The sequence below is a fragment of the Notothenia rossii genome (genome assembly GCF_949606895.1).
Source record: "Notothenia rossii genome assembly, chromosome: 5".
NCBI classification, from domain to species: Eukaryota; Metazoa; Chordata; class Actinopteri; order Perciformes; family Nototheniidae; genus Notothenia; species Notothenia rossii.
The window spans coordinates 43,816,110-43,838,504 of NC_136903.1; the positions used below are offsets into that span (position 1 = coordinate 43,816,110).

General features: G+C 42.4%; 2 protein-coding genes across 3 annotated transcripts; one reads left to right on the forward strand and one right to left on the reverse strand.

Moving 5' to 3' along the window:
* Nucleotides 1–414: 414 nt before the first annotated feature.
* LOC307040974 (uncharacterized protein) lies at nt 415–16,473 on the reverse strand. Its single transcript, XM_079684226.1, has 7 exons — nt 16,160–16,473; nt 14,878–15,101; nt 14,683–14,784; nt 13,158–13,259; nt 4,061–4,174; nt 2,857–2,965; nt 415–2,248 (listed from the first exon to the last, which is right to left on the reverse strand). The coding sequence occupies exons 1-7, from the start codon at nt 16,281–16,283 to the stop codon at nt 606–608; spliced, it is 2,418 nt and encodes an 805-aa protein (XP_079540352.1). The 5' UTR covers nt 16,284–16,473; the 3' UTR covers nt 415–605.
* Nucleotides 16,474–16,605: 132 nt separating this feature from the next.
* On the forward strand, nt 16,606–21,423 carry pdf (peptide deformylase, mitochondrial). Of its 2 annotated transcripts, none has more exons than XM_079684263.1 (3): nt 16,606–16,736; nt 17,643–18,325; nt 20,815–21,423. In XM_079684263.1, the coding sequence occupies exons 2-3, from the start codon at nt 17,698–17,700 to the stop codon at nt 20,970–20,972; spliced, it is 786 nt and encodes a 261-aa protein (XP_079540389.1). In that variant the 5' UTR covers nt 16,606–16,736; nt 17,643–17,697; the 3' UTR covers nt 20,973–21,423. The 2 variants fall into 2 exon arrangements, with proteins under 2 accessions (XP_079540389.1, XP_079540390.1); XM_079684264.1 differs by having other exon boundaries at nt 16,626–16,731.
* Nucleotides 21,424–22,395: the final 972 nt, after the last annotated feature.

Genomic DNA, 22,395 nt, shown 5'->3' on the forward strand with positions numbered 1-22,395 from the left:
CCTCCCTGGAGTAAATGTTTTCGCTGAGGAAACGCCATTTTTCATCTTGATTATTCCTCCCAATATAAATGGGCGGTAACATGTACAGTATAGATCCCAATGCTGCCTGACATTGTGAATGCAGTAATAGGCACATGGACCCACTACATCCACAGTGTGCCCAAATGGCTTTATATAAATCAATCATTTTGATTTTTAATTCACAGAACAGCCATACTTTTATAAATGTCATCAATCCATTTAAGACTGAACAACAAGTCACATCTCCGGCCCCACTGGATTATTTCTTCTAATTTGTCAACAGATCAACACTAACAAACCATTTTCTGTTGTCACAAAACACCCACACATTTCAGACACATCTGCCAGAGGGATATGCTAAAAGAATAATTAACAAAGAATTAAGAAACAGTGTCACCATTTCATATTTTATACAAAGGATGTTGATATTTACAGTGTCAAATGTACAAAGTCAAATTGTGTTTATGTTAAAAATGTACTCTTTGCTAATATTTTGTTGCTTTTTTAAAAGTCAAAATATTGAAATCATTAGTGTCAAAAAGCAAGTTTGCATCCGGCTATAGTCCGTATATATTTAAATGTTTTTAAGTATGACCCATGGTCCTTGCAGTTTCATATTCTAAGAGCAGTCTTCTCTTCTTCAAGCAAGGTTTGTAATCAGGGTCCATGGAGTCGTCAGCAATACTTGAAGAATAACTGGAATAAAGACTGTTCGGATCAAAGGAACCTTCATCTTCTTCTTCCTCCTCCTCCTTCCTCCCGTTGTCATCATGTCTGCCTTGTACCCCCGGCTCGGACCCTATGCTGGAGGACCTCCACCCTGTCATTCTGTAGCACTCCTGAGCGCTCAGCCTGCTCAGAGGCACGCAGGGCTGCAGCAGCCTGGACTGCAGCAGCCTGGACTGCAGCAGCACGGCCTGGCTGTGCATAGACAACCTCAGCCCTTCTCTCCGGACCCTGCCGCTCTCCACCAGGACCAGCGGGGCCTCAGGGGGGGTGGGTGGGGAGACGGTGGAGTATGATGGTTGAAGATGAATGGTGTTTTGTGCAGGAGGTTTGAAGGAGTTCTGAGGGACAACTGGTTGAGATGACGAAGTCGATGAAGGGGACGCAGCGGTAGAAGCCTCTTCAGTAGGAGGCCGAGGAACGCTGAGTTCTGGTACGGTCGGACAAGTGTTTTGATTCAATTTGTCCAGAACCGGTGAAACTCTGCTGTTGACACAAGGCCATCTGTACTTTCTTGAAAGTTTTGAAAAATATTGTTTTATTGGAGGTTGGCAGCTCGTGGAGGTAGATGCATGTTGAGACCCAGGAGCTGTGAACACCTGGTGTGTCGTGTTCTGGGGAGCATGTTGGACGAGCGGAGAGTCTTGCGTCGCTCCTCCAGCTGAAGCATTGTTCCCTGAGGTACGGCAGCGTGGAGAGGTTGGTACCTGAAGACTAGAACAACAAGCATCCTGTTTGTTTGGAGACAAGGCGGAGGGATGGAAAGGTGCTTGATGGGGTTTAGAGAAATGGCAGAACCTTCTGACGGAAGCGATGTCCAGCAGTCGGACGACCGGCGTCAAGTGGGGGGGCAGCTGAGTGTCTCTGGGCGACGGCAGCAGAACTGGATCCGCTGATGATCCCGGTGCTGCAGAACTTTGCTCAAGGTTTGCTGGCTGAGAAGCTGTCTGAAGATGGGTGAAGGTCTCTGAAGGTGGCAGTGGTTGGTCAAAGGGGGAGGGGATGAGACCAGAGGGGTTGAAGTCCTGTGATGTAGTGTTGGATGAGGGCGACTGGAACAGTAAAGGAGACAAAGAGACGTTGTCCTGGAGCTCCTCTGAGCACTCCTCAGGACACTGCTGCAGGATGCTCTCCACCCAGCGCTGGTGCTTGGAGCAGAACTGACGGGAGGGGGGGGCTTCCTGAATGCCTCCTCTGCTGCTCCAACTCATTTCCCTGTCACTGATATCTTCACCCACCCTCATGAAGAACTCAATACTCTCCTCTGTCTGCCGTCTGCTAACATTTGTATCATCTTCATTCTTCAACGACACAGCGCCGTCTCCTTCAGCCCCCCCTCGCTGAAGAACCACTGGAGGGGTCTGAAGGGCCTCCATGGACTTGTGGAGGTCCTCTGAAGCACTGACATGCAGAACAGACCCTGAGAGTTTGGAGCTTTCCATCCCATTCTTTCCATGTGCTGAGGACTGAGGAGTCGTGGCCCGACGACACAAAGCAACATCTAAAGGAACAGACAGGAAGTGCATAGTGAGTAACACATACGTAATTATCATCAGAAGATTTGATTAGTTGCTAAATATAAAAGCAATCTTTCTTTGCTAATGCTTCAAAGACAGCATTTTTAAAATACAAGGACAAACAAAGTACAAGTCAGAGTAGATGGATTCAGCTCTATCTTGAATAAGAAGAAATATGTGCACATACAAAAACAATTGTCTGATACATTATTTCAAATGATTTCACTTGAGCTGCCATTTGCTGACGCTTTATGTCACGCGTATTACTGTATATTGATATTTGAAGGGATCATTCACACAATAATGTGCTCAGAGGTGTCCTAATATTAGAAAATAGGGGATAAGATGCCTTGTTCATGACTTCCGTACATCACGACAAATCACGTCATGAAAGACCTCCGATGATTATTTAATACCCAGAATGCAGTTTGATGAAACTGCAGTGCTGTTGAAGGTGAAAAACAAACAATTGAAACAGTAAATAAATAAAGGTCAGACTTTGATTCAAAGCAAAGAGATATGCTCCAGCTCTCCATACGTACATGAGTAGATTAGGGGGATACACATGGACACTGTTCGTGGAGTTCATTACCACAGTGCAGCAGTTTCTTCAGAGTTGCTGCGATGCTCTTGGAGTCAGAGGTTATCACTTCCAAAAGCAGCTTCTCCTCCTCGGTCACAGGGCTTGCTTTCTTCAGGATCTGCCTCACACATTAGAATATGGAATCAGTCACTGAGTGAAGTACCCCTGATGTCAGAGGCCATTCAGGTGAGTCATCCGTGCAGTCCTTGAAGTTCTACTAGCTAGATTGTGGTAGTTTGTGACGACTAGAGGCAACAAATTCACAAAGAATCCTTTCCATCTGTGTCGTGTCAAGGTCTGATTCACAAAACATTTGTGCTCTAATAAAATTAGAGCAGAAAGAAAAAGGAAATAATTTTACTATAAAAACCTTTTTTTAATTCTCATGTCATTTCAGAAAAAGGACATGGTGTTTTTGAGCCTTATTATTCATTATACCACTGTCCTTTCACTGAGTCAATGCTTCCCAAATCAAACTATTCCACCCGGCTACAATCACTGCTGCCGTGATCACTGGGAAGTCATGGCCACCTTATAAATGTCTCCAGGTACCACCACCTCTCTAAAGACGCCCACTGTGTAACTGCATCAGGTCATGAGCACATCTTTATGAGTTACACTGTTTTCAGCACATTTGCATGAAATGGGCTGATTATACAGGAAACATCAGTACGTTAGCCATATGTACGAGCAAATAGCTCATTTATATTCAAAGCGTCCTCTTTCTGCACAGCTTTCCACTTTTTGTATCAATACTGCACATGTTTTATTTTATATTAATATAACAAGTTTTTTGCATATTATACTGTGCGTAGTTTTTTGGTATATCTATATTTAATGTAAATATTCCTCAATGTTTCAATGTTATAATAGTTTTTTTTGTTATAGTTAAAAAACCTGTTTTAGTCCTTTTCTTACAATGTCTCTTCTTGAACTGTGTTTACGTCTGCACCACACACACCAATTCCTCGTCTGTGTAAACCTACTTCCCGTTGAACCGGATTCTGATTCTGGTATAGTTATTGCAGGAATGATTGAACTACTTTGTAGACAAGATATTATCCAGGTTTCACGTTTGATAAAACTGAGTGTAAAACTGACATCCTCACAACATGTTGTGCATCTCATCTACCAATTCATGTTGAAGAGAACTCTGACCACGGGACCAAACAGCGAGCACACATTGAAGAAGTAGCTGCCATAGAACACACACCTTATCAATGTGTGTGTCTCCTGGTAACACGGTCTCCAGCTGCTGGAGGTAGTGCAGCAGTCTGTCCTCTACCTTCTGAGCGTAGTGTTCTCCATACTGCTCCTCCATGTGATTCTGAAATAGTGAAACACCCTCAGTCAGACTTTCTACCGGTGGCACGCACTTCAATACTTTGGCTTTCATTTCATTTCAAAATCTAGACCTAAAGTTCAAGTATCATTATTAAATGTTATCAAGGCTTGTTTAATGTAGTGCACAGAATAAATCAGTCATGGTGTCCAATTGTTTGTTCACTTTTTGGCAGAGTGGACTTAAATCCTGAGTTCCAGAGGTTTCTAACTCCCCAGCACCATCTAAACCCTCTCTGAAGAACTTTCTAGCATGTTCCCTCAAAGTGTACAGCTGTATTTGATCTGGTTGACCACAAGGGGGAAAAGTGCTGCATTCACCATTCCTCATGACATCACTTTAGGCTCTTCTGAGAACTTACACAGCTCCATATGTGTACGGTATGCATAGCGTTTGTATACAGTTGCAATCAAAATTATTCAACCCCCATTGCACATTAGGTTTATTGGCAAAATAAACAATTTCCCAGCTGTTTGCAATGAACATATTACAGAAGAACTGTTTAAGTAAATCCATTAAACTAACATGACAGGGTGTTTTGTGTTCTGTACTGTCTCTTTGCGAACAGCTCTCCGGAGTTCATACCTACATTCCCTGAACTCATCTGAATCTCCAGCTCTGTGCACGCTTTCAGCTTGGTGTGCACCTCGCTGTTTATCCAGGGCTTTTGATTTGGGAATGTTCGTATAGTAAACTTTGGTACCACGTCATCGATGCATTTCCCAATGTAGCAGATGACCGTGTCCGTGTGTGTGTTGATGTTGTTGTCCTCAAACACACTCCACTCCGTAGATTCGAAGCAGTGCTGCAGAGCTGAGTCTGACTCCTCACTCCAGCACTGTATGCTCCGTGTCACCGGTCTGTCCCGTTTCAGGTTCTGCTTAGCAGCAGCAGCAGCAGCAGCAGCAGCAGCAGCAGCAGCAGCAGCAGCAGCGAGATGTGGTCTGATTTGCCGAAGGGAGGGCGAGGGAGAGTTTTATATCCATGTCGGAAAGGGGAATAAACAAGGTCGAGTGTATTTCTGCCTTTGAGGTATGCTTGGGATCATTGTCCTGTGGGAAGGTCCAAGCTTCAGCTTCCTCACAGACGTTTTTTCTTGAGACCTCCTGACACTTGAGTGAATCGTGCCCTCCACACGCTGCAGGTTTGCAGTTTTTGCCCCAGGTGTGCTTGAGACAGGGGGCAGAATCATCTTGGGACTGGAGTAGTCATTACAAATAGCATTTTGTGTTGAATTTGTATTAAAAAAAAACTTGTAATATTAGTTTCATTGAACTACTTTCATTGAAACAGTTCTTGTGTGATTTGTTTATTGCAAACAGCTGAGAAATGTATATTTAGCCAATAAACCTAATGTGCAATGGGGGTTGAATAATTTTGATTGCAACGGTATAAATGTGAACCTGCAGCGCCCTCTGCTGGACGGCAGTCCGGGGCTGAGAGAGAAACCGGCTGTGTTTTATTCTCACTGACTAAATGCATGATAACTTGAGACAACAGTGACTCAGCATCCTCTCATCATCCAGACGACTGTTTTCATCACCCGTTTGATTTATTCCACTCTATTTTGAACAGCAAAGAGAGAGCCAGAACAAATGTAATTGCACAAGAGTATAATTTACCTTCATTAAATAATGTACCTTGTGTGTGAACAAACAATATTGAGAAGATGTTGAATAATGTCTTCTTTTTTTTTAAAGAATAACTGAAGTTCATATATTGGAACATAAAATATGAGAGTCACACCTTATTTTGTTCTGTAAATACTAAGATGATCTAGAATGTCAATGTGCATGACATTTCAATACAACTCATGATCCCAGGATGAAACATTTGAATGGTCCTTCAGTGTTTCCCACAGAATTTGATTCTACTTGTGGGGGCACCGCACCGCACCGCACCCCCGGCAAGAAAAGCCAAAAGCCCCTTAACCTATTCGGGTGGTCCATGCATCCACCCCCCCTCAAATAAAATAACAAATGCGAGTTCATGGCTACTGTAGACAACGATCATGTTGCTCTGTGTTGCGTTGTTAATGAGTGAGACACACCGGAGTTGAGGATCTGTGGGGTTTATTCTCCCAAAAATATCATTTACAATTTACAATTCAGGCATTTAGCAAACGCCTTATTCCAAAGCGACTTACAATGACCAATTAAAGGGCCATTCTCCCTGGAGTAACTGAGGACGAAGTGCCTTACTCAAGGGCACACTAGTAGTGGTGTTCCAGGCGGGATTTGAACTCGCAACCTTCCGATCATCAGCCCACCTCACTATCCATTTGAGCACCAAAAAAATATTTAAAATTAATTAATTAATTAATAATAATTTTGTATTTATTTATGAGATCCATTTGTGGCGGACGATATTTAATTGTGGCGGCAAATACATCAATGTATGGGAAACACTGGTCCTTGATTTGAAATGTGCTTACTTTGATCAGTATTAAACAGTATGTGTTGTCCGTGTTTTGTGGATGTTGTTGTAGATGGTCTTTTGTAGTAGTCTTTGAAAATGATTACATCTGGCTTTTTTGTTTGTTTGTGGTGTCTTGTAAGTCCATGCCGACAAAGCTGTATGCCTGCAGCATGACACAATTATAAAACCGAAATCCTTCATTTGTTTACAAAATGATATGATCAATACTCTGCTGATCCTCTGCTGTGTGTGTGTGTGTGTGTGTGTGTGTGTGTGTGTGTGTGTGTGTGTGTGTGTGTGTGTGTGTGTGTGTGTGTGTGTGTGTGTGTGTGTGTGTGTGTGTGTGTGTGTGTGTGTGTGTGTGTGTTGGGTGGATCTGGTTAAGCCCATCAATGCAGTTTATAGTATTAAACCATTCGGTTTTTTGACATCTTCTGTCATATTAAAAAATGGTAGGCCAAGCTTAAAATGGTCAAATGTATCGTTCTATAACAGGGGTCTCCAACCTTTTTTAGGATGAGAGCTACTTTCAAAAAATAAAACAAGTCGTGAGCTACTTTTACTGCTGTTTGGGTCTGTGGGACCGGTTTTCAGTGTTTACTAAAATAACATGTATTCAATTTCATTATTTTAACCTCCTTTGTTTGGGGATGGGCCTCACTTCCTCTAGGGGGGTCTGGGGGCATCACCCCCGGGAAGATTATTTTTTAAATGTTGAAGTGAAATGCATAAATGTGGTGCACTTTGAGCACAAAAGTAATTGATGGAAACAGCTCTCAACACTCATATGAAAGGGAGCTGTATACTTTTCAAGAATCCAAACATCTTTAGAATATGATCACAACCAATAACAAATCATTTCAACTTGTTTATTCTTATGTTACCTAGTTAGCATTCTTTCTTTTTATTTATGGGTATTTCACTAATCACTCCCCTTTTAAACAGTTTTTTTTTTTTACTGTAGTAAAAAATGTAGTAAGAAATCATTCCAATGTGTCCTATAGTACACATTGGAATGATTTATTACTACATTTTTTACAACTAGACTATATTAAATAGATAAAGAGGTGTGTTCAATTCAATTCAATTCAATTCAAAGGGGCTTTATTGGCATGAAAGTTAAATTAAACAATGTTGCCAAAGCATCACAATACAAAATAATTAACAACATTAACAGACATTTCAAATTTTTACATATTATTGATGATATATATATACAGTGATACAATTACATTTCAACACGTGTGTGTGTGTGTGTGTGTGTGTGTGTGTGTGTGTGTGTGTGTGTGTGTGTGTGTGTGTGTGTGTGTGTGTGTGTGTGTGTGTGTGTGTGTGTGTGTGTGTGTGTGAGAGTCTCATTCACTGTCCCTCAGGTTGTGGCATGTGTATACATATTGGGCAGCAAGGTGTGCCTTGTCTCCTTCTCCTAGGAGTACTCTCAGTCTTGAGAGGTCATCAACCTCCTTGAAACCTGGGATTACAGAGTTCAACTTGTTCCAATAAATGCTCCTTACTTCGTTGAATGTTTGGCACTTCAGGAGGAAGTGCATCTCTGTCTCAGTCTCACCTGTCGTACAGTGACCACATGTTCTGTTCTCTTTTGGTTGCCAGGATCTTTTGAGTCTTCCTGTTTCGATTGCCAGTTTGTGGTCACTGAGCCTGTACTTGGTTACGATCTGTCTCTGCTTTCTATCTCTGACAGTAGAGAGATACTCTGCCAGCTCATACTCTCTGTTTAGAGCCAGGTAACATTCTAATCTACTTTGTCTTTTAGTTTCTTCTTCCCAATGTTGTAAATAGTTGTCTTTACATTGTGTTATAATGCGTTTGACTGTGATTGGTGTTTGGAGAGCAGTGTTGTTGAGAGACTGGTCAGAGTGGCTCTGAGAGGGGGCAGTTAGCCTCAGCACCAGCTGACATAGGGGACTCTTCTCTGGGGTTAGCTCTTGGCTTTGGAGGGCTTTGGAGTGGAGGGTGTCTCGGGGGCTGGATCTAAGGTGGTTAAAGAATGTCAGTGCTCTCTTTTGAGTGTTAATGATCAGTGGGTATCTGCCTAATTCTGCTCTACATGCATTTGTTGGTGTTTTTCTCTGAACACGTAAAATGTATCTGCAGAATTCTGCATGGAAAGACTCTGTTGGATGTTTGTCCCAGCGGGTATAGCTCTGGTGACTGAGTGGACCCCATACTTCACTACCGTACAGCGCAATGGGCTGGATCACACTATCAAAGATTTTGAGCCAGATTTTAATTGGAATTTGGACATTATAAAATGTTCTCTTAATTGCATTAAGAGCTCTTCTGGCTTTTTCTTTGAGTGCATTCACTGCCATGTTGAAACTTCCTGATGCTGTTATGGTTAAACCGAGGTAGGTGTAACTCATACTATGTTCGATGATATGATTATTTATGGTAAACTGGTATTTGTTCTCCTGACATCTGGGGCGTTTTTGGAAAACCATGACATTAGTTTTCTTCATATTGACTGCCAGGGCCCAGTTCTTACAGTACTGGTCTACTATGTCCAGCTGTTGTTGTAGTCCTTGTTCAGTAGGAGACAGCAGAACAAGGTCATCAGCATAAAGCAGACACTTCACCTCTCTCTCTAGGAGGGAGAGGCCAGGAGCAGCACAGTGATCCAACTGAACAGCAAGTTCATTTATATATATATTAAATAAAGTGGGACTTAAATTGCAACCCTGACGAACACCTCTTCTCTGGGTGAAGAATTCAGTTTGTTTGTCTCCAATTTTAACAGCACACTTATTCCCTAAATACATTGATTTAACCAGATCGTACATTTTGCCCCCTATACCACAATGTAGAAGTCTATAATAGAGCCCTTCGTGCCAAATAGAGTCGAAAGCTTTTTTGAAATCAATGAAACAAGTGAATATCTTACCATGTTTTGTTTGGTGTACATGTTTGTTAACTAAAGTGTGAAGGGTATATACATGGTCGGTGGTGCGGTGTTTTGGAAGGAAGCCAATTTGATTTTGACTCAAGATGGATTGTCGGTTAAGGAAATCTTGTATTCTTTTATTTAGAATACTACAGAATAATTTCCCCAGACAGCTGCTGACACAGATGCCACGGTAGTTATTAGGGTCTGATTTGTCTCCACTCTTATGAATGGGGGAAATGAGCCCTTTGCACCAGATGTCAGGAAAACATCCTGACTGCAATATGATATTGAACAGCTTTAATACTGTACCCTGCATCTCTGGGGTGCTGCATCTGAGCATTTCGTTTTTAATGTTGTCTGGGCCACAAGCTTTCCTTGGCCGGAGAGATTGTGTCTGTGTGGTCAACTCTTCCCAAGTCATTGGGAAATCAAGGGGGTTTTGGTTGTCTTTAATTGTTTCTTCTAATGTTTGGAGTTTCTCTTTTGTAATACATTGATCTGAATTCATTAGATTTATTGGTATGTCTTTGTACAAACTTTCAAAATGTTCTCTCCAGATGTCACCGTTTTGGATGGGTAATGCTTGCGGTTGTTTTGTGTTGAAGTTGCTCCACAGATCCCAGAATTGATTTTGATCAATGGCTTTCTCAATATCCTCAAGTTTCATGTGGGTATAATTTTGTTTTTTGTTCCTTATTGTACATTTATATTTGTTTAAAAGGTCATTGTATCTAATGCGTAAGGCTGGGTTGTTTGGTTGCCGATGTTTTTCATTTGCTATTTTTCTCAGGTCTTTTCTGATGGTCTTGCATTCCTGGTCAAACCATTTGTCAGCGTTTTGCCTTTTAACAGGCTTCCGCTTTTGTTTTAGAAGGTCAGCTTTAATAGCTGCCTTGTGAAATATCATATTGATATAATCAATGGCCATGTTTACACCATCTTTGGTAGGAACATATTGATTTTGGTCAAATAGTGACATGTCATTCATCAGATCAGGTGAGTTCAAGGCCATGGTGAATTTGTCTCCACTGTCTGGGGCCCATCTGTAAGTAGGATTTAATGTATACAGCTTACTGGGTCCCCTTGTTGTGTCACTCATTGGACCTGAGACTTTAAAGAACACATTGATTTGGTTGTGGTCTGAAAAGGGGGATTGCTGTCTGACAGTGAATGCACTGATAGTGGAGGGGTCCATGTCAGTGATTGCATAGTCTACTACACTAGACCCTAGAGCTGAGGAGTATGTGAATCTCCCTAAAGAGTCCCCTCTGAACCTCCCGTTCACTATGTACAGGCCTAAGGCCCGACAGAGATGCACTATCTCTTTGCCATTCTGATTGATTTCAGAGTCAAGGCTGTTCCGATGGCTGACGGTTGGTGTGGTAAACAGGGGGGGCTCACCAAATACATGGTGGCTGCCCTGTGGGTCTATGACATCAGGTTCAATTCCTGTTCGTCCGTTCAGATCTCCAGTTAGAAGCACATTTCCCTGGGCCTGAAAATAGGCTATTTCTGAATGGAGAGTTTCAAAAATGTCTTCTTCAAAATAAGGAGAATCTACTGGGGGTATATAAATAGCACACATGTATAGATTCCTGTCAGTTATGCCCAGGGCTTGATCTAACCTTAGCCAAATGTGTGATTTACCTTGTTTTACTACTGAGATCTGATGGCAAAGATCTCCTTTATACCACACCAAGATCCCCCCCGATGTTCTGCCCTTGCGTATGTTTTTTGATTTTATAGAGGGCACCATTACTTCATTATAACCTGGAGGACAGTGAGTGAGCAGATCATTTTTACACCATGTTTCTGTTAATATAATTATATCAACATCTTTGATAGATTCTAAGAACTCTGGATTCTCACTCTTAACCTCAAAGGTTGAGGAGTGGAGTCCCTGAATATTCCAACAGCTTATATGAAAAGAACGCATCTTTTAAAAAATACAAAACAATCAAAATGAACCTGTATAGTGAGACAAATATATAAAAAAAAACAAAAAAACAACAACAAATAAAACAACTATTTTCACTAATATTGCTATTGTACTGATTACTACGATAACATATAAATGTAATGTCTTAGCTGGACAGAAGTCGGGTGCACAGGGTGTGCAGCATCATCCTGATGTCTCCCAGTTCAGAGGTAGCAGGGGGAGGGAGGGTGGCAGCAGGCTGGGCTACAACTGCAGCATAGCTCCGCTGCTGTAGGCGGGGAGGGAGACAAGGAGCAGCTGTTGCTGCATATCTCTGCTGCTGATGTTGTGCAGGTGTTGAGCTGGGTGAAAGCAGCCTCCTCTGGGTGTGTTGGGGGGCGTGGGGAGTGGGAGGTCCAGGCTGAGCTGTTGTGTCTCCTCACAGCAGGGGTGGTGATCCTGGGGTGGTGATGGGGAGGAAGCGGTGTGGGAGGGTCTATAAGGCCTCTAGAGGAGGGGGTGGGAGGACTGCGTCCCAGGGCTGCATCTTTGAGGGTCTTTGCAAATATCCCCACCCTCTCTCTGTGTAGGTGGAGTCCATCATAGAGGTCCCAGGGGCCAATGGTTGAGTGGAGGGCCAGGTGGACATTTGGTAAGGTGGCACATCCTTTTCTGATCTCCATATTAATGTCATGGATGACATGAGGAGGGGTGTCTGTCCTTGGCAGCAGGGTGGAGACCACAATGCGGGTGTCAGGGAATTCCTTACTGGCCTGCTCCGCCATTTTCCTCACTGCCTCAGCAGTGTCCCTACGGAGGGTGTGCAGGTCATTTGTTCCCGTGTGGATCACCAGGTACTGAGGGCTCCTGAGGGTCTCCTTTTTCAACAGCTTCATGGCCTGGCCTGTGGTGCTGCAGTGTTTAGACAGCACCTTTTTATCAGGGAAAAGCTTTCTTGGGTCCAGGAACTTCCCGTTTGAGTCAGCCAGCAGGACCACTTGTGGGTCTTGTTCTTCCTGCTGAGTAGAGGGAGGCTGGGATGGGCAGAGCTGGCTGTGGGCAGCTGGCTGTGTGGGTGTATCAGGACGGGCCAGGGTGTTCTCGTTCTCTCTCTCTCTCTCTCTCTCTCTCTCTCTCTCTCTCTCTCTCTCTCTCTCTCTCTCTCTCTCTCTCTCTCTCTCTCTCTCTCTCTCTCTCTCTCTCTCTCTCTCTCTCTCTCTCTCTCTCTCCTCTCTCTCTCTCTCTCTCTCTCTCTCTCTCTCTCTCTCTCTCTCTCTCTCTCTCTCTCTCTCTCTCTCTCTCTCTCTCTCTCTCTCTCTCTCTCTCTCTCTCTCTCTCTCTCTCTCTCTCTCGAGGACCGAGGTTCGATTCCGGCCTGATGTCCAAAAAATGTATTTAAAAAAAGAAAAGATAATAATAATAATCTCCCGTTCATCGCGTCCATTCGCGACCTACCTATCACATATCCCCACACTTTGAGAAACGCTGCAGAAGGGCAACACTTTGGATAGAAAGCCGATTAGAGAGGTGAGCCAAAAACAGGGAAAATAAAACAATTTCAAGGCTCTCAGGATACACATCAAACCTGAGCAGTTTCACAGCTGCTTAACCCTAATCATGTATCACTTACTGAGGAGAGGTCCGTGTGAGCCGGCTCTTTGAACACACTCGTATCCTCTCATGCACCGGCTGTTACTGTGTTAGACACTGTGTGGAGGGAAACATACCTTAATGTAATCTTCACGTTTGTCCTTGTCCATAGCAAGAGTCTGAGCCAGAGCCTTGAACTCCACATGGTTCTTCCTCATGAGGAACATCTCATGTTGGCTCTGTGCAAGACACATGGTAAACAAATGTTTTTCATATAAATGTTAGTTAGGCACAGAGCAGCCAGACTTAACTGCACAATGATGTAAAATACATGCTTTTATGATTATTTTAATTAATTAAATGTAACAATTTATTAATGAGACATAATAAATAATAGCAGATCAATAACAATATCCAGACAGTTATTGCTAAATGTTGCCCTCCAATATTTAGGTGAAATAACAATCTCTCACCTCATAAATATAAAATGGCTAATGTTCGCAGCTGTCTGTTTTGTGTTGATCTACTCACTCATCAGTGAGTTGTGCAGCTTTAGATGAAATTGTTGCCTCTGAATGAATATCACACAAGAGTGAAATCAACTGAGCAAAAGTAAAAAGTGTTCACAATATTTGTTTTAATCCCAGATCCACGCACGTAATTTCCACTGGGGACAGGGGGGACATGTCCCCCCACTTTTCAAATGTGTTTATTATTATTTTGTTGCGCAAGCGGTCATCGTCACGGAGGAGCGTCTGTGTGTGTGGCACGAGCGCATCTTGTGAGAGAGAGATAGAAAGAGAGAGAGACATAGAGAGTTACGGGGGTTGTTGTTAGCATTTGGTGCTAGCTCGGAGCTAACGGAGATTAGTAGCTGTTTCAACAATAAGGAGAGGGAGAGCTCTTTCCTGTCGTACTTTGAAAGAGAGAGGAGAGAGGAGAGAGAGAGAGAGACTGAGAAAGTTACTCTGAGCGATTAAATTGTAAACTTTAGTCTAAGTTATCTCATTGGGTCTCAAACGGTTTGGTCATCTATGTAAACAAATATTTCCATCTATGTTATATTAGTTGTATATAAAATAATTAAAGAAATCCATCAAATGTGTACTATAGGCCAGTACAAAAATAAAAAACACAGTTTGAAAGGGGAGTGACTAGTCAAAAATGCATAAATAAAAAGAAAGAACGCAGTCTATGTAAGATACAGATAGGAGAGAGGAGTTGATCAAATATGTGTTATTGGTTGTGAGCATATTCTAATTTATTATTGAAATATATACAGTTCTGTTTCATATGAGTGTTGAGAGCTGTATCCATACATCTCTTCATGTTGCCCTCAAAGTGCACCAGATTGATGTTTTTAACTTTAATGTAAAGAAAAAAATCTTCCCGGGGTGCATGCCCCAGACCCCCCTAGAGGATGTGAGGACATCACAAATAAAACAGGTTCACATGGATAGGATACTAGATGAGTGTGCACACTCATTATATACACTAAAAAAAAACATTGGATTAGTTAACACTACAGTCCCTAATATATTTGTAGAAAGGCAGGAAATGGAATTAATTGAGAAACATTTTCATTGCGGAGGACCCCTGTTTTGTGTCCCCCCCACTTCTCAAACCAAAGTTACACCCTTGCCCAGAGCAGATGACACTTACACACTGATCCTGGTACTGAGGGAGTTTACTTGGAAACAATTTGCAGATTTTACAAACAGTCTCAACCATTCCTCGCCTCTCTCTGAGCATCCACATGATGAGCTGGAAGAAGACACATTACAAGAGATGGAGATTAAGATAAAACACTGGAGATGGATTTCCCTTGTATTTTGAATGATGCGACTCCTCTCTTACCAGGGTCTTGAGGCCGAACATGACCTTCATGTGTTTGATGGGAGCCACCAGGCTGGGGAGAAGTCTGTGTGTGTCTTCCAGAAAGTTCAGCACTCTCTCAAAGTGCTGCGTGTCTCTGCTCTTCACGATGGAATAAACCTGAGCAGAGGAAACACGCAGCCTCCATGGGTCCTCCACGCTCAGAGGCTGAGAGCCCACGTCCGGCCAAGAGGAGGGGTCCACGACTGTGAGGAGTATCAGATTCAGAAACAGATAGGGAACTATTTTAAGAAAACTACAATAACATTAAAAAATAATAAAACTATAGCAGTATTTACATTGAAATAGAATGGAATAAAATATGAACATGGAGAACATTCCGATTTTACTGCTATGGCAACTCAGTCAGGTATTTGGTTTGCAGGGACTGGGCTAACCTGAGCTACTAATGAGTACTCAAAACACAGTTTGAAGAGTCCTGCATGTCAGGATATTACTGAAATAAATATAATATGGTATTTGTATGTAGAAAGGCCTTTTACAGATTGTTTTTATAATTAAATAAAAGCACTTGCTATATTAATGCACCAGTCATAATAATGAAATAGATCTTTCCTTGTTATAAACTGTTGGATAGTTTAATCTATAGCAATTAATCATAGTTCATAAAGAGACCATATAATTGGTATGTACGGTATTGATGTGTGCAGTGAAGTAATGACACACACACACACACACACACACACACACACACACACACACACACACACACACACACACACACACACACACACACACACACACACACACACACACACACACACACACACACACACACACACACACACACACACAGTTTAATCACTGAATGCGTCATTGATCTTTTGATAAATCAACAGAACACATACTACATCTACTACAAACAATCATCACCGTATCTGAATGTCTTTGTTTGATTTGCATCTACATTTATGCTACATATACGAACGTTTGATATCATGTTAATGATACAAAACGATACGGAACAAGTGTTTCCATACCACCAACGGAGCCCCTCCCCCCCTGAAATTCAAGGTGTTTTTTTTTTTTGCAACTAAATTATCTATCTACTGTCACTTTTCACATTGAACATGTGATCTTTTATTAAATAAACTAAACACTTTCTTTTAAGTTGTGAGTTTAGTGCTTTTGACCCTAAGAACCCCCTCAGACAGCACCCCCCCAAAGCAGTAAACCTAGAGGAAACACAGCAAGCCCTATACAGTCAAAGCGTTGAGGTAACAGGAGAACTGGTCAAATTAACCTTGCTGTATGTCCATCATCCTGTGAGCCCAGACAAACTCTATGATCCACAGCGGTCCTCTGGGGCAGGTCAGAGAACATGGACCTCTTCCTTCCATCAGTGAACATGGACCTCTTCCTTCCATCGGAGGCTCAGCGACAGAGCGGCCGACTGCTCCTCTGTAACCCCTTCATGAATGGGCTGCTCCCGCCCCCCGAGCTGGACCTCAGGACATGTAGCGGCAAGATTAAGATGTGAAGTCATGGATGTATAATAAGAGTGTGAAGCTGTGAACGTCCCGGTTCTGCGACTGTTTGCAGATCGTTCCGTTTTTGAAAACATTACAAATTACTTCCTTGTCAAACTCACTGGCAGTCAAAATAAAGGTTCGTAAATAAACAGTTCTATACCACGATAAGGTTGTGATCAGAGACTGTACATGTGATACAACATGTATACTTTTATTTTGAAGTTTGCTGTTCTGTTGCTGACCCGGAAGTAGTTAAACCGCGCTGTGAACATCTCTTTCCCTGCTTTCATCTTTAGCTCTGAATATGTGCTGCTTTTTAGTCAGTATGGAAGCCTAACACTTTGTAAGGTAACGAATATGCAAGTATTCTAATGTGCAACTAATGTGCTCGGCTTGTATAATGAGTAGTGTGTCGCAAATACAGTAACCAACTAATATTTTAGCTTGTGTCTGGTTTTAGCGGTCAAAGGGGCGCGCATGACTCATTGCGTACACCTTCGGAGGTGTTTGACGTGCTGCGAAGCTGAAGCGTTATCTGTAGAACGGAATAGAACGGATTAAACGTCAATCAACACACCATACAGTGCTAAACCTTTGAGCTAAACCCCGTTGGTAGTAGACACTGGCACTCCATTGTGTTTGTGTTTTATCTAAAAAGGCCTATACCATCTGTCAAATTTGAAATATGTTATATCTATATATTTTCACACCTTTGAGTAATTGCATCTATCATGAAAGTACAACACGTTTAGGTGAAACCTTCATGAAAGTACACCCTGGTTGAGGTTCGTCATACTGACATACTTATGCTCTGGACCTTTTTCAGGGTTTGGGCAAACCCTTTTGTTCTAAGTAAATGAAAGGATAATGCTACAGGATGCAATAATATTTAGCACAGTAGTGTAATTGCAACTGTCAACAGTTTGGAAATGTCATTCTCCTGTTTCAACAACACATTGACTTTGTCCACGCGCCAGGCCATGGAGAAATGCTTTTCTAAGATTGTCATGAGATCATTCCGGAGGTATCACCCCAGCCCACCCATACCGCTGTGAGGCTGTTCTAACAGCAGATCAAGGCTTATTGTTTAGGAATAATGGGTTCTACATTCACTTATAGCTGTTTTATTTGTCTGCCCATATACTTAGGGATATTTGGTGTATCAAACTCCTCTTGTCATCAAAACTCATAGATCTCATAAATGTCTCAATGACTCAACCAAATTATTAGTTCTTGTTTTATTTGTTCCTACAGCACTGTATCACCCACCCCCCTTCATGTGAAACTTCATCCCAGATGCAGCCTCTCCATGAACACCACATCATGTTTGTTTCTGCTCCAACTGTCCAGGAGGGGGTTCAGGCTTTGTGCGTCCAAAGCCCCCCGCTGCAGTTCCGGGGCCCCGAGGTTAACAACAATGACTTACTCTTGGCGTCCACATAGGTCCCCCCCCTCTCACGTCTCCTGCAGCCGCTCTCATTCCAGCAGCATCAAGGTGCGCCCCTATCTCCAGTACATGAAGCGCAAGATCATAGCCCCCCCTTGTCCTCCATACAGTCACGTGTGCCAGGTGGGGGACCCGGTGCTTCGTTCCCATGCAGCGGCTGTGGACCCTGCAGCTGTACCCGGCGCTGAGGTCCAGCAGGTCATCAGGACTCTGGTGAAGGTGATGCGGAGACTGGAGTGTGTGGGGCTGAGCGCGCCTCAGATCGGTGTGCCCCTCCGCATCCTGGCCCTGGAGTACCCCGAGCAGATGTTGAAGGACAGTTCCCCCTCATCCAGGGAGGCCCGGGGTATCTCCGTCCAGCCGCTGAGGGTCTTTGTCAACCCCACGCTGAAGGTCCTGGATGGACGCACGGCGCTCTTTCAGGAGGCCTGTGAGAGCCTCTCAGGCTTCTCTGCCACCGTGCCTCGCTACCTGTCTGTGGAAGTCTCCGGTACGCATGTTTCACTGATCTGTAAAGTTAGATACTGTAGATCCGGGGGTTCCAAACTTTTTTCACTGAGGGCCACTTACAGAAAAATAAACGAAGGGCTGGGCCCCTCACTAAAGGTGAGGTATAATGCCTCGTAAGTTAAGTCATGAGTTAGCAAAATCAATCAAATATAGCTCAATTATGCTTGATAATTGAATATATGAAAATATATTTATTGAATATGTCACCAGTTTTCTCAGTAAATATATTTCTAAAAGGTGCTATTGACATGAAATGTTCACCAGATGTTGGTAACAACCCATGCAATCCACACATACAAAGACATCAAAACAAATACGTTCATAAATTAAGTTAGGTGTAATAAAATGGAATGACACAGGGAAAAAGTATCAAACACGCTTACTGAAATATATGTAATCCTTTGTTGTAATGGCAGCTTCAAGACGCCTCCTGTATGGAGAAACTCGTCTCACGCATTGCTCAGGTGGGATTTTGGCCCATTCTTTCACACAAACAGTCTTCAAATGAAGGTTCCGTGGGCCTCTTCTATGAACTCTACTCTTTAGTTCTTTCCATAGATTTTCTATTGGATTCCAGTCAGGTGATTGGCTGGGCCGTTCTAGCAGCTTTACTTTTTTTCTCTGAAACCAAATGAGAGTTTCCATGGCTGTGTGTTTGAGATCATCGTCTTCCTGAAATGTCCACCCTCGCTCGTCTTCATCCTCCTGGTAGAAGGCAGCAGATTTTTATCAAGAATCTGTTGGTACATTTTTCCATTCTCGCCATATGCTGAAAAACAGCCCCCCACCATGATGTTCCCTTTGGGGTGATGTGCAGTGCCAGTTGACCTCCTAACATGGTGTGTGTTATGGGATCCAAAGAGTTCAGTTTTGGACTCATCTGGCCAGACTATATTCTCCCAGTATTTCACAGGCTCGTCTAAATGTTGAGCAGCAAACTTTAAACGAGCTTCAACATTCTTTCTCTTCATCAATGGAGTCTTGTGTGGTGAGCGTGCATACAGGCCATGGCGGGTGGGTGCATTACGTATTGTTCTCTTTGAAACAATTGTACCTGCTAACTCCAGGTCTTTCTGAAGCTCTCCACAAGTGCTCCTTGGCTCTTGGACAACTCTTCTGATAATTATTTTCCACTCCTTAGTCAGAAATCTTGCAAGGAGCACCCAGTCGTGGATGGTTTATGGTAAAATTATGTTCTTTCCACTTCCGGATTATGGCCCCAACAGTGCTCTCTGGAACATTCAGAAGTTCATTAATCCTTCTGTAACCAATGCCATCAGTGTATTTTGCAATAAGGTTGCGAAGGTCTTCAGAGAACTCTTTGCTTTTACTCACCATGAGAGGTTTCTTGTGTGACTTCTTGGTAATGAGACTTCTTTTTGTAGGCCATCAGTTGGGACTGAACCAGCTGATATTAATCAGAATACCTTTATTAGTCCCACAGAGAGGAAATTTGCAGCGTTACAGCAGGAAAGAGCCACAGACATCTTATTGTTGCATATCTTAAATGCGTTAAAAAAAAGTACTAAGTTATAATATAATAAACAAACAACACAACAATATGCTAAAAAAATACTAATTTATAATATAATAAACAATATGCTAAACAAAAAAATGATAAAAACTAAAAAAGTTACATAATTTTCAAAAATACAGATCAAAAACAAATCAAATCTACAAATCAAATCCTGTAGCAGTTCTTAGGATTTAGTAGCCCGGTATATATTACAGTTATTAAAGATGGCATATGTATATAAAGTATATATTGCACATATTTTGAGGGTATTTAACAGCAGCAAGTTACACAAGTTAATTTGCCTCTTAAAGGAACAGGATTGCTTTCTGATTACTGATAGATTTCAGCTGGTGTCTTGGCTTTCCATGCCTTTTTGCACCTCCCTTTCTTCATGTGTTCAATACTTTTTCCCTGTGTCATTCCATTTTATTACACGTAACTTAATTTATAGACATCTATGGTTTTATTTATTTGCATGGGTTGTTACCGACACCTGGGGAAAATGTCATGTCAATAGCACTTTAGAAATATATTCACTGAGAAAAATGGTGACGTGTTCAATACTTATTTTTCCCGCTGCTAAATGATAGTTTATTAATTATTGTTGTGTAAAGTGGTTGTTGTGCAAAATGGGAAAAAAAAGTAACACCATTTCTTTCTTTTTTATAATCTTCCTAAAATAAAAAGGTATTAGCATCAATATATACAAATTAGCATCAATATATACAAAAGTGAACATTTTGTAGAATTTTAATTAATTAATCATCTAAATCTGCAATGTAACTAGTGACACATTGTTTAAAATGAATGTAGTGGAGATATACAGATACATAAAGTGTTAATGCCGATGTTGAACTTCACTGCATTACTGAGGGGAAAACATTCATTTTTCTTTAATTAGGGTACTGTAACATCAGAATGCTTGCTAATGCTTTCTTCCCCTCCCCCTGCAGGTCTGGATGAGAGAGGGGGGGCGGTGACGTGGCAGGCCAGCGGCTGGCCGGCTCGGATCCTCCAGCACGAGATGGACCACCTGGAGGGGGTCCTCTACATCGACCGCATGGAAAGCAAGACCTTCATCAACATCCACTGGCAGGAACACAACGAGTAGAAGATCCTCAGGACCCAAACACTGTGGAGCTGAAGACGTGCAGTGATTTGATCTGATTCTCCATCATCTGCGCCATCTTTCATGTGAACAATGTCCTGACATACAGAATGTGGTACAACTTGGATTCTGTTTGTGATTGGATTAAGAGCTCAAAGTCAATATCAATGACCTTAACCACTGTTTGTGTTGCTAGAAGCTGCCGGACAGAAACAGCAATGATCGTGCAGATTATCCCTTTAGGATGAGAGTTATGTTGTGTGGACCTCAGGTCCATTTGATGAATAAAGAGGCCAATATGTTCGGAATAAAATTAGTTAATGTCGGCTCACATTGCAATGAATAAATAAAACAATTGGCAAAAAACTGATAAAAAAATAACAAAGGATATAAACCTTTTTTCTCTATGACTTCCTTTTGTCTAACTTTAATAAAAGTAGTTCTACTGGTTTTACATGAGAATAGAAACTGGATGAATCCACATGAACTTTACCAGGTCAGAAAGGGACTGGGGACATGAGCCGGAACAAGAAGTGCTTCTAATAGCTGAAGTGGCTTTTCAAAGATTACTCTTGATGCGCAGACATTTAAAGAATAGAAGTGTCATTGCGAGTCTGGGGGACATTTCGAAATGATATTGCAAGTGTAGGTAAAAGGAGTGTGAAACATCACGCATATTTGTGAAATGGTTCTGTCGTGGCCTTCACTTGGTTTCTACACTGCCCCCCTCTCATTTCTCAAACAACCATGTCAGAAAATCGCTGTGGTTGTGGAAAGGAGGGCAATCGGTTTCAGGAGGGTCAAATGATTGGCCTGCATTAAGCAAATAAAACAACTAAGGAGATTGCTGAAACTACTCAAATCAATCCATCCATCTGGTCCACCATGCCTATTGTACAATCCTATGGGGGCAGTAATATGGTCTGGGGCAGCTGCAGTTGGCCAGGTCTAGGTCTAGGTTCAGCTATGTTATGTTCCCAAAGAATGAGGTCAGCTGACAACCTGAATATACTGAATGACCGGGGTTGTTTATCAATGTTGGGGAAGGCTGCTCCAGAGCCACTATTTCAAGGATGCTACGTCATCGAGTTCCGCCGAAGGACTGTTCCAATGTCAAGTATACTTGGAATTCTACCGAGGTCGGCGTCCTTCGTTGCGGGAAATTTCGAGGCTGCACATGTGTATCCTACGTGGTCTTAAAATCCCCTAATGCTTTGCACACGGACCAATTTCCAAATCTTTGGTGGAAATCGCGCTCGATTTAAGGCGGGGCCTCGCATATGACGCACACCTGTTAGCCTGTTCCACCATTCTTTGTTTCCGAGGCTAGGAAGGATTCTTGACTCAGAGGTACATGTGCTACCAAGCAAGCCTCCTTGACATTGAGAAACACCCCGGGTCTAACATCAATGGAGTTTGTATTCTC